Source organism: Balaenoptera ricei, chromosome 2 (genome assembly GCF_028023285.1).
Source record: "Balaenoptera ricei isolate mBalRic1 chromosome 2, mBalRic1.hap2, whole genome shotgun sequence".
Lineage (NCBI taxonomy): Eukaryota > Metazoa > Chordata > Mammalia > Artiodactyla > Balaenopteridae > Balaenoptera > Balaenoptera ricei.
In genome coordinates, this window is record NC_082640.1 from 84210799 (window position 1) to 84226153 (window position 15355).

Genomic DNA, 15355 nt, shown 5'->3' on the forward strand with positions numbered 1-15355 from the left:
CTTGGTGCTTTGTGACCACCTAGGGGGGTGGGATAGGGAGGGTGGGAGGGAGACGCAACAGAGAGGGGATATGGGGATATATGTATAGTTGATTAACTTTGTTATACAGCAGAAACTAACACAACATTGTAAAGCAATTATACTCCAATAAAGATGTTTAAAAAAATAGGAAAAATAAATTTTAAAAAATTGGGAATTCCCTGGTGGTCCAGTGGTTAGGACTTGGCACTTTCACTGCTCAGGGCCTGGGTTCAGTCCCTTGTAGGGAAACTAAGATCCCATAAGCTGCAAGTCGTGGCCAAAAAAATAAAAATTTCTCTACTTTACACTTTAATTTATCTAAGACTTAAGGGAAGTCTGAGAAATTAGAACAGTGTTTGGGATATGAGTATTACTTATTTGAATTTTTGAAAATAATGTAGTCAAGGCAATTCGTATATATAAAACTGAGGTTAGAGAAGACTGAGTGTGTTATGCCTATTCACCTACACTTAATCATTGTTCAGAATGACATTGAACCCTCTAGAGAAGGCAACAGTATTTTATTATTGTCACGAAAGTGTGTTAATTCAGAGGATTTTATGGCTTTAGAAAATGATACTTAACTTTTTTTCAAGTGTAACATTTTAATAAGGTAAAAGAAGAGGGTCACTTGTTTTTCAGCCTCAGCTAATTGACAGGACTCTCCTAATGATATTTTGGATATCACAACTAAAAACATAGAATCTTGGTAATAACAAATACTCAGGTTTTTAGCTCCCATATAATAATTTTGGGATAACACACTTTGTCTAAGGAAGAGATTCTTTAAGACAAACTAATGAGATCTATGGACCCAGTGAAAATTAGCACATTCACATGGCTTTAAATATAATTTCCAGGATTTCAAAGACCTCCTGAGACCATCTGTGATTCACACCCACTAGGCTCAGGTTGAAAACTTCAATCAGGTTGGAAACTTAGTTTCAGTGCTCAAAGTAGAGACTAGTTTTCTCTTTCCTAACAGGATGGATTCAGTCTCCAAAAGTAAGGTTAAAACAAGTGAGGGTTAAAGCATGTCTTTGCCTTTAGAACTTGTGCTACACAATTATCTCTTAGTTATAAATTGTCAGCTAGCTATTAATTCTTCATCATAAGGACGGTTCAGTCCTTCCATAAAAAAAACTCCCACGTGAATAGAAGGAAAGGATGTTTTTCTAAGATTCTTCCTTTTTTCTTGGACTTCATCTCTGCGTTTGGGCCAATACCATATCCTTGACTTTGAGAAATATTTTATATACCTCAGTACTGTTATTAGTGCAGGACACTGGTGTATGGTGCTATGGCATAGGGGTGGTTCTCCCAGGAACCCAAGGGAAGAACTTGGTTAAGGGATTTCATTTGTTCCAGAAAGGGCTTAGTGCCCTTTTTCCTGCTTCCCTGTAGTGATCCTGTAGCCTCTCTACCACATGTGGAGTAGTTAGTTTATACTCAGCCAAGTCAGAGATATTTATTTACCTAGTACAAAGGAGCCCACATCCTGTACTCTCTGGCATCATTTTAGTATTTGCTTGTAGTCTCAGTGAGCGCCCGCTTTTCCTTCTGCACTATAAATTTTTCTGGTAAAATTGAATTCTGAAAAAGAGGAATGAAACAAATTGCTTTTGACCTAAAATTGAAAGAATGGAAATCTCTTGAGTAATTACAGATTTTGTATAAACCTTCTCAGCTACTGGTCTTTACTCTGAGCTAGATGCTGTGGGAAATTGTACTTGGGATTACAAATATGAACATGGGCCTTTTAGTGCTAATAAGACATCTTAGTGGAGTTGGGGTGATGCAATGGAAAGAGCAGGAGCTTTACTATGAAGCAAATGAATCCTCACTCTGTGAACTTGGGCGAGTTACTTACCCTTTCTGGGCCTCAGTTTCTTCACCTTTACAAGGGGGCCTGTGAAGATATGATATTCATAAAGACCCTAGCAGACTGCCTGATCATAGAAGGTATTCAATAAATGCTAAATTGTTAAGGAAGGCTTTGATAGATTCTCTTCTGGTAGGTCTTCTAAATCCATGATGCTGTTAGACTGGAAGATAAGCCAAAATATCCTTCTCTTTCCTTGTATAGCTACCATCATAAACTTGGCCAAATTATTAGCTTGTATCAGCTGTCTGAGCTCCATGTTCTTTGACCAAGTTTCCAGGTACATAGACTTCTGGAGCCAGAAATTAGGAAGATTTTGAATCATTTATTTGTTATACAGATATCTGTATCTATTGAGGGCTGCGTGCATGCTGGGTGCTGGGACTACAGTGGTAAACAAGAACATGGTCCTTGCTCTGATGGACCTCTCAGTGTAGTAGGAACCAGACACACACACACACATGTATATAAATCATTAAAATCTTATGCGCCTTCAGTTATAGAATGCATGTGATTCAGTACTGACTGATCATGAGTCCCCTGTTCTTGCACACTTGGGGTTATATGTATTTTAGACTCTTTAGAGAAAGGTGAAGAATAATAATATTCAACTTCTGTACTTTTCCAACGCTTTGTGTGCAGTAATTTACGGGGTTCCGTTCTAGCCATGACCATGGATGTTATATAAAAGAGTAGGTATTGCCTAGGTGTGGTTCCACAGGATGCTAGTGCCACACATTATTGTTCTGTTATGATGGTAATTACTAGTTTGATAAGGGATTTGAGACCATTTTAGACCAATGGTCTCTAAACTTTTGGTAACTGCATAGTATTCTACTCGATGGATATTCAGTAACTTATTTAACCACTTCCCTACTGATAGATGGTATGATTATTTTCAGTTTTTGCTGCTTAAAATAATGAGGCAGTGAATGTCCTCTATATATTTTGGCAAGCTTTGCTAGTATGCTTATAGTAAAATAGGGACTTGTCAATCAAAGGATATATTGTATTTAAAATTTTGATAGATATTGCCAAATTCTGTTATCCATGAAGATTCTGATTTAGTAAGTCTGGGGTGGGACCACGCAATCTGTATGTTTAACAAGTTCCCTAGGTGATTTTGATGCAGCCAGGTTTGAGAACTATTGCATTTCAGAAAAATTGCAAGATTCCCTACTTCTAAGGAGCATGGTACATGTCCTCTGGCAAAGGTCGGGCAATTATGGCTATCTAGGGAGGAGTAAAAATCCTCTTCAGTGACTGAGCAGTAAGAGCCTATGTCTAGAGCAGCTGTTGCTGGGGATGGCCCATCTTTAGAGAAGCAAGTGTGCTAATACTTATCTGAAATATTTTATGTCTCTTTGACATGTAACGTAGGGGAAAAGAACATAAGAATTGTAAGGACCTGAGTTTGAACATTTTCCACTTACTAACTGTATAATCTTGGGCAAATAAATGAACTTGAATCTTTCTTTATGTAATGATAATGATACTCTCTTCCTCTCAGGTTTGTTGCAAAGATGAAAGGGGGAGTGATTTAACTTTTATTTATTTATTTATTTTTTTGCTGCTTTGGGTCTTCGTCGCTGCGCGCGGGCTTTCTCTAGTTACGGCGAGCGGGGGCTACTCTTGGTTGCGGTGCGCAGGCTTCTCATTGCGGTGGCTTCTCTTGTTGCAGAGCAGGGCTCTAGGCGCATGGGCTTCAGTAGTTGCAGCATGTGGGCTTCAGTAGTTGCAGTGCATGAGCTCAGTAGTTGTGGCTCGCGGGCTCTAGAGCGCAGGCTCAGTAGTTGTGGTGCATGCACGGGCTTAGTTGCTCCGCAGCATGTGGGATCTTCCTACACCAGGGCTCGAGCCCGTGTCCCCTGCATTGGCAGGCAGATTCTTAACCACTGTGCCACCAGGGAAGTCCCGATTTAACGTTCATTGAGTACCTTTTGTCTTTGCCAGTAACTTATAGATATCTCTCTGTCATGGGCAGTTTGTCATTTAGTTGTGATTGGTAATTCACCTGGTTGTCTCCCCATTAGACTCACTGGGACCACATCTTGTGTTTTTGTATTCCCAGTTGCTAGCCCAGACTTGGGACACCATGCACTGTTTTGTGTCTTTAATGAGTGACGTGTGCTAAGCACTATGTAAATAGATTTTCTATCATAAGAAATAAGTATTATTTCTTCCATTCTACCACAAGGAAATGCTCAGAGAGCTTAAGTAACTTGCTTAAGATCCCATAGTACTGCAGAACCAACACTGAAAACCCTGCGTGTGGTGATTCCAAACTAGGTAAAGTTTTGCTCTTACCAAAAATCTGCTTTGCTGAGATAATGCTATAAAGCACTTTGGAAATTGTGAAATGTTTAAGGGTAAGATTATTTTTGTTATTTTGATAATATAAGTGTAAAGGTTAGCATGGTGACACAAATATTTCTTCTACCTACACTCAGGATTCCCATTCAGTTTACCTTTCTTGAATGCATAGTATAGCAAATCTGCTTTGTCTATGAGAGTATAAGTGGTTATTTCCTCCTGGGAGTGATTTTTTTCCCCATAGTTCCTTTGCTGAAAATTCTGTCTTTGTTTTTCATTTGGGGGACTTTCTGGTATATGCAGACACATGAGTTGAAGATAGTTTATAGTAGTTAGAGCAGGATTTTGGCAACACTGGAAGTTTCAGTAACCAGTAGAAGTAGTGTCTGTCTTCCTCTCTGGTCTTTATCTTCAGTTCCCTCTTTCATTACCAGCCGTATGTGGACCTCACTGGATTAGCTGTCATCACATGTCAGCCCTGGCTACTGGATATCTGTATTTTGTAGGACATGACCATATTGCTTAAGGCTGTAGAAATAGTGGGAAAAAAATACCACCTCATAAGCTTTATGTTGCTTTTTATGGGGCTTTTTCATTTGGGAATTACATTGTTAGGTTGTTTTGAATATTTAATCATAAGTTGAGTTTGGAAGAAAAAGAAAAATGTCCCCACCCTCTGCCCCTTATGTCATCATAAAATTCACAAAGTTGCAAAACAGGAATAGCATACACCAAGAAGTGTGGCAATAGGAAGAAATATGTGGTTTTGCTCATTATAGTTCTTTTGAACAAGGGAATTTTCCAGGAACTTGACTTTGTGTTTTATTTTATTTTCCAGACCAAATACTTGTCACATTTTATATAAATCAGTTTATTTTTTATTTTGTTTAGCGTGTGTGTGTGTGTGTGTGTGTGTGTGTGTGTAACCACTTTGGATTGGTTTCCTCTCTCTGTCTCTCTGTCTTTCTCTCCTGCCTGGTAAGGTTGAGGGGAGGGGGCAGGCAGGCTGGCTTCGTTATGGATTCACTTCGGCAGTTGAGTTTGTTTAGCATTTGCCTTAGTGCATGTAATTCTGCCTCAGGGGTTCATGTCTATTTAACAAGCTCTTTAAGCCATGTGGAATTGTGTTGGAAAATGCATCTGATTTCTATCTTGATCTTCCTCAAGCCTGGTTTGAACCCTGGGAATGTAATTGCAGCCTTCAATACCTTATTGCTTTCAGATGGAGGTTTTATTCTTTAGGGTTTACTGAGATGAGCTTCAGAGAGAAATTCTAAACCGAAAGATTTATGAGGGATGGAGGCAATAGTGTTTAAGACCTGGAAGAACCCTTTTCCTGTTAGTAGCAGTTGTTGAGTGATAATGCATGGTGTGTCGTCACCCCATGTTTTTGGTGTGACTTTTAATGTTCTGATTTGGAAATTGACATTTTTAATATTCTTACATTAACTATTTTTGTAAAATTTGTCACAGTATCCTTTGCAATAGCAACAAAAACTAAGATAAACTAAAATAATTCACAAATTACATATCTTACATAATGTAAAACTTTTCTTTTTAGGCATATGGATCGGGCTGTGATATTGTTATTTTGGCAAATGACTTTGAATGTGTGCAGATCATTCCTGGTGCTAAGCATGGAAACATCCAAGTCAGCTGTGTGGAGTGTTCTAACCAACATGGAAGAGTAAGGGATTTATTTACTTTACTAAATGTCATCTTTTAATGTATTTAACAATCTCAGAGAGTATTCTTATGCTTTTATACAAGGCTTGCCTACAATTTCTAATTATGTATTATACCTTGCTTAGATGGCTGTTAATAGGAGTGGGTAAAATGATAGGTTGTGTACAAATTTTAAAGAGCCATTAAGCTGATAAGTGATAATTAATTGTTCTACCTGTATATACTGTCTTAAAAGATTTGTAGGCTTCACATTCCTGTGTGTACTAATATTCTGCCAGTTGATAGTTCTAGCAGCTATTAAGCCAGTAGCAGGGAAGTAAACTTTTATCTTCTATATCTAGCATACCTTATCTCTCCCAAATTACAATAACATCAAATTTTTATCAAGAAATGTAGCAAGTTGTTAGCATCTAATATAATATTTGTCATGTAAGTGATGCTTTGTAAAGTTTCTGTTAATTTAATGAAACTTTATTTGTTGTTTGAAGAATGTTAAAGTTCATTCACTCAGACTCTAAACAGAGGATTTATTTTAAAATAATTCAAGTTTCATCATATGTTCCTCTCCCCCAAAATTTCACACATAATATACATCAAATTTTATTATATGTTAAGTAAATATAGCATATTTGCTGTATATTTTAGCAATTCATTAAGGCCAATGTTGTGTAGCAGAGTTAAATGTTTCTATGGGAATATAAGAATGATATTTTTCCTGTAATAATTGTAATAATTTAAACAGTTTTAGTGTTCTAAAAATTGTTCTTTACTAAGTAATAATAAATTTTATCAAGGATATGTTAAATTGGAATATTCATGGTAATAAATAGTAATCATGCAAATTTATGCCAAATAATAAATTGTGATATTATATCATTTCTACTGTCCTACCCTGCTGTTTGTATTAAGCTTTAATATTTGGGTAAATGTGCCACTATATGACAATCCAATGATAAAATTGACATAGTATTGAAACACTGAATTTTCTGGTGTTTTCTGATGCTTGTTTCTTGCTTTTCTGAATTTTTTCCCCAGTTGTTTTCCCTAAGTATTGCTTACTCTTTAGAAAACACTCAGAGTGTCAGATTTCTCTCATTAATTTTTCATTGCTCATCTCCCTATTCCAAGCATGGTAGCTTTAAACCTGCTTAGAGTTGTTACGATAGTTGTCAGAGATGCATTTTAAAAAATTATGTGCTGGTGATGATCACAATAAACAGATACTCTGGGAGCAAAATTTTTGTTTTTGTTTTTATTTTTTTTTTAAATATAGAAGCCCTTGGTTTTCATAACCATGTTTTTACTTTTTCTAACCTGGTTGAAGGTAAAGAAGCCCAAATTGTGACATCTCTGATTCACTGTCTTTTATTGCCATCTTCTTTTATTTCATTTATCCCCAGTCCTTGTGATGACTACTTTCAGATTTATGACTTTGTATTAACCAGTTATAATCATTCGTTCATTCATTCATTGACATGTTGAATGTGATCATTCATAACACTTTTTACCTAAGTGTTACCATAGCCAGGCATTTTAAGTAGCTCTCCCCCTACCATTGTGGAGTAAAAGCTTTTTCTTGGAAAGAAAGTTAGATATTAAATAACAATTAAAATCACTTTTTTGGGGACTTCCCTGATGGTCCAGTGCGTAAGGCTCCGCGCTCCCAATGCAGGGGTTCCGGGTTCGGTCCCTGTTCGGGGAACTAGATCCCACAAGCGTGCTGCAACTAAGAAGTCCGCATACTGCAACTAAGGATCCTACATGCCGCAACTAAATATGCCTCAACGAAGATCCTGCATGGTGCAGCTAAGACCTGGCACAGCCAAAATAAATAAATATTTTAAAATGAATAAATAAATAAATAAATAAATAAATACACTCTGAGTGACTATAGATACTAAAAATAAATAAATAAATAAATAAATAAATAAATAAAATCACTTCTTTTGCATTAGAGTGCCCTGAAATCACAGTAGACCTTTTCGGCTTGCCTTAAAAGCATGTAAACCTAATTTAGCTTTATAGGTTAACCCATAGACCTAGAGGTGTGAGAAGAGATGGTTTTTGGTCTGTTCCCTGTAGTTGTTTCCCTCTTGCCAAGAGGAGGATAAACTGGGAACTGGCTTTCAAGGAATTATTGGAAAACAGGCTCTGGTAAGCTCCTAGGAACGGAGGAATTTGTGTTTCTTCTCATCAGGTATGTGACCTGGAGCAAAGTCCTCTTGGCCCCCAAACCCCTAGCTTAAGTCCATTAGAGATGTCTATATCAGCTGTTTCTCCTCCAGTTGCAGTGGATGTCTCTCTGGTTTCTCCTTAGTCCATTTTCTCTATTCCTCCTTCTACATGGTGTTCCCAATTGGTATTTTTTGTTTGATGGTATAGTTAATGGCATTTTATTTGATATATTTTTAAAACCTGTTGCTCTTTGACGTCTTTTTCTACTTCTCATGGTTTTTATATTATTTTCACTGGATTGTAAAGTTTCTGACAGATGTACCATTGAAATGTGTCTTCGTTAATAAAAGTTATTTCTGTATTTAAAAATGAAATTTTTATAGGAAAGGGTGATTTCTTTGAATAGGTCAACCTTGTATTTGATATGGAAAATAAAGCCTGCTGAATTTTTGATAAGAGAAGAGATTCTTAAATCCAGTACTTTTCCAGTTATATTTATGGAAGGGAAAAAACCATAAATACTGTATTGGGATTGTATGTAATCAGTTTATACATTATTGTGAAAAGGAAGTTTCCTTTATTTTCTCTTTTCCTTAAATATTAATGCTCTGTTCATTCTTTTTTAGGTTGCAGCTTCATATGGTAATGCTGTTTGTATTTTTGAGCCCTTGGGCATAAATTCTCATAAGAGAAATTGTGTAAGTATTAAATGGTAGTAGAAAAGTTTTATAATTGAGTTTGGAATCCTGTTGACAGCAATAAAGAGCTCCTTAGGAGCTGGTGCTGAAGGTGGTCTGGAATATCAGTGTGAAGTTAGTCTGGTGCTTTATGGTAAGGTCTTTTACATTCACTAGGAAAATATCCCTAGGCCTTTTAGAAAATCAGTTTCCTAGGATATTGCTTATTGAGATTTGCCTTGTTAATTGGGATCTACCCCAGGTGAACTCCTGTTGTTTCTTATCTAGATTACTAGACTAGTCTCCTGTCTAATATCTATCCCCTTGTCCTTTCTCTGTTCTCAGCAGAGTAGATCATGACACTTCTCTGCTAAGAACTCTAATGGCTCCATACTTCTCTCACATTTAAAGCCAAAAAGCCTTAGAATGGACTACAGCCCTTCTTCCTCCACCCCCGCCTTGCCCCCGCACCTGCACCCATTTATTACCTCTCAGAGCTCATCTACTATTTTTGTCCTCTCTGGTCACTCCAGCCACACTGGCATTTTCACTGTTCTTTGGATAGTCGCCCTCTCATCTTTGAGCCTTTGCATTCATTGGTTGTTCTTTTGTCTGGAATGTCCTTCTTTCTCTAGATAGCTCCAGGGCCAGTTCCTACAGATCCTTTAAATTTTTGCTTAGTAATACCTTCTCAATGAGTAATACCTTCTCAATTGCCTTGACCGCCCTTACCTTTTTTAAAAAAAATAATTATTTTCCTTAATTTTTTTTTTTGGCTGTGTTGGGTCTTAGTTGCGGCACACAGGATCTTTGTTGAGGCATGCGGGATCTTTTCGTTATGGTGTGTGGTCTGCTCGGGTTTCTCTCTGTTTGCAGTGTGAGGGCTTCTCTCTAGTTGTGGTGTACGGGTTTTCTCTCTCTAGTTGGGGTGAGCGGGCGGGCTCTGTAGATTGCGGCACACGGGCTCTCTCTTTGAGGCAGGCGGGCTAAGTTGCCCCGAGGCATGTGGGATGTTAGTTCCCCCACCAGGGATCGAATCTGCATCCCCTGCATTGGAAGGCGGATTCTTTACCACTGGGCCACCAGGGAAGTCCCTTGAACACCCTTTTAAAAATTGCCACTTGGTTCTCCCACCTTCCTTCTAACCCACCTATCCTTCTATTTTTAAACCTTTTTCAATAGAGCACTTATCTTGTTTATTTATTTATAGATTACTATTTAGAATGTAAGCTCCATGAGGGTAGGGAGCTTTGTTTCTTTTGTTCACTGATGCATCTCAAGTACTAGAACAGTATCTGGAACATAACAGGTACTTCTAAATATTTGAATGAAGGAGTTAGGAGGTTAGGTAAACTCACTGGGTGCTGAATTATATTTTGTCTTACTTAATATTCAGAAAATCCAATATGGTTAGAAAAATTTTTAAATTTTAAAATTACTACATGCATTAGAACTCCACCATCACTCACAAATAGTTAAAACTGCCAGTGTGAAATCTGAACGCCAAGATTTCACCTCTTGACATATTTACCAGTAATTAAAAAAAAATTGTATTCTTAACTGCAGTAAGTAAGTGGTTTTGATATTTTTCATTAAATGTATGTATATGAATATTTTTTTTACATTTCCCCCCAGAAGTACAAATTATATCATAGTCTCTTCCCTATGATAATATTATGAAATGCATATTAAATTTTCAGAGTACTTAAGAGTCATCAAGAGTACATATTTAAAAATTCAGGGGCTTCCCTGGAGGCACAGTGGTTAAGAATCTGCCTGACAATGCAGGGGACACGGGTTCGAGCCTTGATCCGGGAAGATCCCACATGCCGCAGAGCAACTAAGCCTGTGTGCCACAACTACTGAGCCTGCGCTCTAGAGCCTGTGTGCCACAACTACCGAGCCTGTGCTCTAGAGCCCACGAGCCACAACTACTGAAGCCTGCGTGCCTAGAGCCCATGCTCCGCAACAAGAGAAGCCACCGCAATGAGAAGCCCTCACACCGCAACGAAGAGTAGCCCCGACTCGCCACAATAGAGAAAGCCTATGCGCAGTAACGAAGACCCAATGCAGCCAAAACTAAATAAATAAAATAAATAAATTTATAGAAAAAAATTCAGATTCCATAAATAAGTGATACAAATGAACTTATTTACAAAACAGAAACAGATTTACCGACTTCGCAAACAAACTTATGGTTACCAAAGGGGAAAGGTGGGAGGGATAAATGAGGAGTTTGGGATTAACATATACACGCTACTATATATAAAGTAGATAATCAACAAGGACCTACTATATAGCACAGGGAACTCTACTCAATACTCTGTAATAACCTATATGGGAAAAAAATCTGAAAAAGAATAGATGTATGTATATGTTTAACTAATTCACTTTGTTGTACACCCGAAACTAACACAACATTGTAAATAACTATACTCCAGTATAAAATAAAAATTACATTTAAAAAAAATGGAAAAAAAAAAATCAGATTCCAGACCTCACTCCCCAAATTTCTGCAATGTAATTGGTCCACAGATTACACTCTGAGAAGCACTAATGGAAAGAATATTAGGGATAGCTCTAGTTTTAGGAATGATTTTGTTATTACTGTAAAATAGTTCTGTTGAGCAGTATTTAAAATACTGTTGTGATTGTTGTTGGGTCAGCAGTGATAAGGTTTAAAAAATAACTTTTTCCCTGATTAAAAAATATAAAATTACTTTTGGATACTGAAGTTCAGGTTTTATAGTTGTATTTTAAGATTCCACCTCTAGATAGTCATGAAATCTTGAATAAATTATTTTATTGTTAAACATTTAAAAAGTTTTATAATAAGAGAGGGCATTGCCATTTATTAAATTATTACTTGCCAAGCAATTACTGTATAACTTGCCTATAAAAAGCCTTGACATGGCTTTACATTGCACTGTACTTTCACAAAAGAACATTTTATGTTTGTCTACTGCAAAGAGATATCTAAACTTTTTTACTTACTGTATTTCATAGGAAAGAGCTGTGACTTTTAAATTTTAAATCTTTCTACACTTTAGAATGGAAACAGTAAGAAAATAGAATGGAAATTATTCAAATATAGGTCAGGTTTGTGGGTTTTATATATTATATGGTTCAAATTTGTTGGCTTTTTGGAAGGTATATCTAGTTTTATTTTAGACATTGACTCCATAGGATTGTGTTAATTTGTACTTCTTTCTAATGTGCATTTACTTTGTTTTTATAAACATTTATTGAGCATCTGTGTACCAGTCATTACAACACTGAATACACAAAGCTCATTATGGCATAATTCCTGCCCTTGAAGAGTTGCAGTGTAACAGGAGAGTCAGATATATAAACAAATAATTCAGTGTGACCAGTGTTATAATGGTAGAATATAAGTAAAAAGTGCTCTGAGTGCTGCCAGGATGTCAGAAGAGGCTTCACTGCAGAGGTGATGATTTAGCTAGATCTTGATGTAACCATAGGAGTTTGCAGGCGGAAAAGAGAGGAAGGGATACGCTAAGAATAAGAATGTGTTTATAGGGGACTCCCCTGGTGGTCCAGTGGAGAAGACTCTGCGCTCCCAGCGCAGGGGGCCCGGGTTCTCTCCCTGGTCGGGGAACCAGATCCTGCGTGCATGCCGCAACTATGAGTTTGCATGCCGCAACTAAGAAGCCTACATGCCTCATTGAAGATCCCGCATGCCGCAATGAAGACCCCGCGCAGCCAAAAAAAAAAAAAAAGATTGTGTTTATAGACATGGAAGGAAGCCTGGGAGACATGCTTTGTTTGGGCGTGGCAAACAGCCTGATATGGTAGAATAGTAAGTGGAATCATTGGAAATTATTTTAAAAACAGTATTTTGAAAATAATAGTGAAATATTTACATCTTTGTTTCAGATCATAGTCTTCAGTTGAAGAAAATGATAATATGGTAGTGCTTGTGGATATTACTTTGAAAACATATCTTTCTCTTTTTTCTTTCTCTCTGTATGTTTCAGCAACTCAAGTGTCAGTGGCTTAAAACTGGGCAGTTTTTTTTGAGTTCCGTGACATACAATTTAGCATGGGACCCTCAAGGTATTTAGCAATTATCTTTAGAAATTATGAAAAGTTAATATTTGTTTTAAGTGTGTGATTACAATGTGATATAGTCTCCCATAATAAGAAAATGATCAGTAGTATTCTCTTTTTGCTAGTGAATGAGTATACCTTTTTCTTTTTCATATACACTGCTTTGTACAGTGCTTAATTTACTGTTAGTTCTGTGCTTTCCCCGCTACTTTTGAATGTTTTGTTCCAAGAAACAATGATGATTTCTTTTATTAATTAATGTGCTGCACTTTACTCCAACTGTTTTTATTAAGAAATAAAATCAGAAATAAAACAAGATCAGAAAAACCCTATCTCATTTTGTTATTTGTATTTCGGGAAATTACTGTCTTTAATATTGAAAGTTTAGAAACTTTTAATGATAATGGCTGTTGTCCCTTTTTACATTCACAACTAGTGAGGGTAATTTTAATAGTCCATGTAGAAAAACAAATTTCATTAATCTTTAGTTATGTCTTATATCCTGAGAATATTCTGTGTTGTATATATCAGAGTTTTTCGGGGTTTGTTTTGTTATTCTACTTCTGTTGTTATTTTTTTTTTTTAAGTTTTACCTGATAGACAATAGCTCTTTGTCAGGAGGCTTTTCTTTTTTGTTCTCAAGTTTCCCTCAAGTTTTCTTGTCAGTGGATTCTCACTTTTAAATGGATATAATCCACAAGTGTTTTTCATAGACAATATTGCTTATTTTTCACAGAATAGTTTATAGACCTAAGCAGAAGCCCACATGTGCATTTATTTCTCTAGATAATCCTTGCTTATTCATCTGAACATTCTTTAATTTTCAGATAACAGATTGTTGACAGCAACTGATTCTATTCAGTTGTGGGCTCCTCCAGGAGGTGACATTCTGGAAGAGGAGGAAGAAATCGATAATAAAATTCCTCCTGTTTTAAATGATTGGAAGTGCATCTGGCAGTGCAAGTTAGTGTCTAACTCTGTTATGTTCATTAATTAAAAAAATGCTTCCTGAGATATGTTCTTAGAAGCCTAGAAAAATAGACTTTTTCTAACCAAAACCCATTATAACATCATCCTTTAATCTGTGCTACAATTGATTGTTTTAAAAAAGGATGAAAATATTTTCATAGTTAATAACCTCAGGACTTGGGTTGAGAAGGTTGATATGTAGGAATTATTCATTAATGCATGAGATATAGGTGGGATAGGGAGAGGGAAGATGTGAAAGTTGTGAGACACTCTTTCAAGTGGAAGGATTATGTGAAGGGATCCATTAACAATATGGAGTATGTGAAGGGATCCAACTAGCCTGGGAAGATGATGAGCTCAGTTTTCAAAATGTTACATTAGGGTGTTGGTGGGGCATGTAGGTTGCGATATCATTTATGCATGTTAATTGCATTCTTCTTTGGCTCCCCAAAGTGAGCTTTGGATTAGCTTTAATGAATTAATTTGTATTTTTAGGGAGGTGAAATATTTAGATTTATTTTTAGAGAGGTGAAAACACTCTTGTTTTGATGATATTATGAAAATCTTATTTTGACCATTTATATATATAGTGTTCCAGATTTTAAAAATGCTAACTGTTCAATTTTGTTTTTTTAGAACCTCAGTATCTGTACATTTGATGGAGTGGTCCCCTGATGGTGAATATTTTGCTACTGCTGGAAAGGTAAAGGACCAAACAAAACATAAACGGAAAAAACAAAACAAAAGTGTTCTTTGTTCATTCTCATTTTCAGTTTTTTCATCTGTAAAATTAGGATAATCCTACATTACAAAGATGGCCTGAGGAATAGTGATAGTTTTTATAAACGATCTGCTATGTTTCCCATAAGTAGTTGGCATTTGGGAAATAATGGCTATTATTTTTATTCTTATTTGACCCGTGTGAAAATTTATGGTTTTTAAAATTAATTTTTAGGCTTAAAAAATAGCATATGTACATAATTTGAAAAGTAAAATATTGCTACTAGATTTACAATGAAAAGATGCACTCCCTTCTTCTCACTCTTAATTCCTGTGTCCTAGAGGCAGTGATTCTTAAAATTGCGTAGTTTAGTATTTCTTTCCATATTCTTTAGTAACTTGATTATGCTCCCATTTTAAAATTAAAAAATTTTTTTTCCTTTTGGTTTTATGTATCATTTCTGGCCTTGCTACTATGGAGGCTGAGACTTTAGTTCTCTAGCTGATGTCCCAACCTCATCTCCACTTAGCACATACACATACTCACTTCCCTTCCTCCTGTCTTTCTGATATAAGCATCTCATAATATTTGGGAAAATCACTATTTATTATTCACATTATTAGGAGTGTATAAAAGATTTTTCATGGAATAATTACTTTGGTGTTAATAATTACTTTGTTTTACTGTTTGCTTAGTTTTCTATATACCTAATTCATCCCCCACACCTCTGACATTCTTTGGATCTTTTCTCAGTATAATCCCACGTAGGAGGTATCCTGGAAATGTCTGTTCTCTTTGCTCCAATCTGGCTTAGTTGTTCTCTGAGTCTAAAATAGTAGA

General features: G+C 36.3%; 1 protein-coding gene across 2 annotated transcripts in view; it reads left to right on the forward strand.

Annotated features, from left to right (window-relative positions):
• The window catches only part of DMXL2 (Dmx like 2), a 151295-nt gene that overhangs the window by 26241 nt on the left and 109699 nt on the right, over positions 1 to 15355 (forward strand). For both annotated transcript variants that reach the window (XM_059913301.1, XM_059913302.1), the window contains exons 2-6: positions 5778 to 5903; positions 8704 to 8775; positions 12753 to 12831; positions 13653 to 13788; positions 14431 to 14497. In XM_059913301.1, coding sequence (XP_059769284.1) covers positions 5778 to 5903; positions 8704 to 8775; positions 12753 to 12831; positions 13653 to 13788; positions 14431 to 14497 — 480 coding nt within the window. The remainder of the gene's footprint in view (positions 1 to 5777; positions 5904 to 8703; positions 8776 to 12752; positions 12832 to 13652; positions 13789 to 14430; positions 14498 to 15355) is intronic.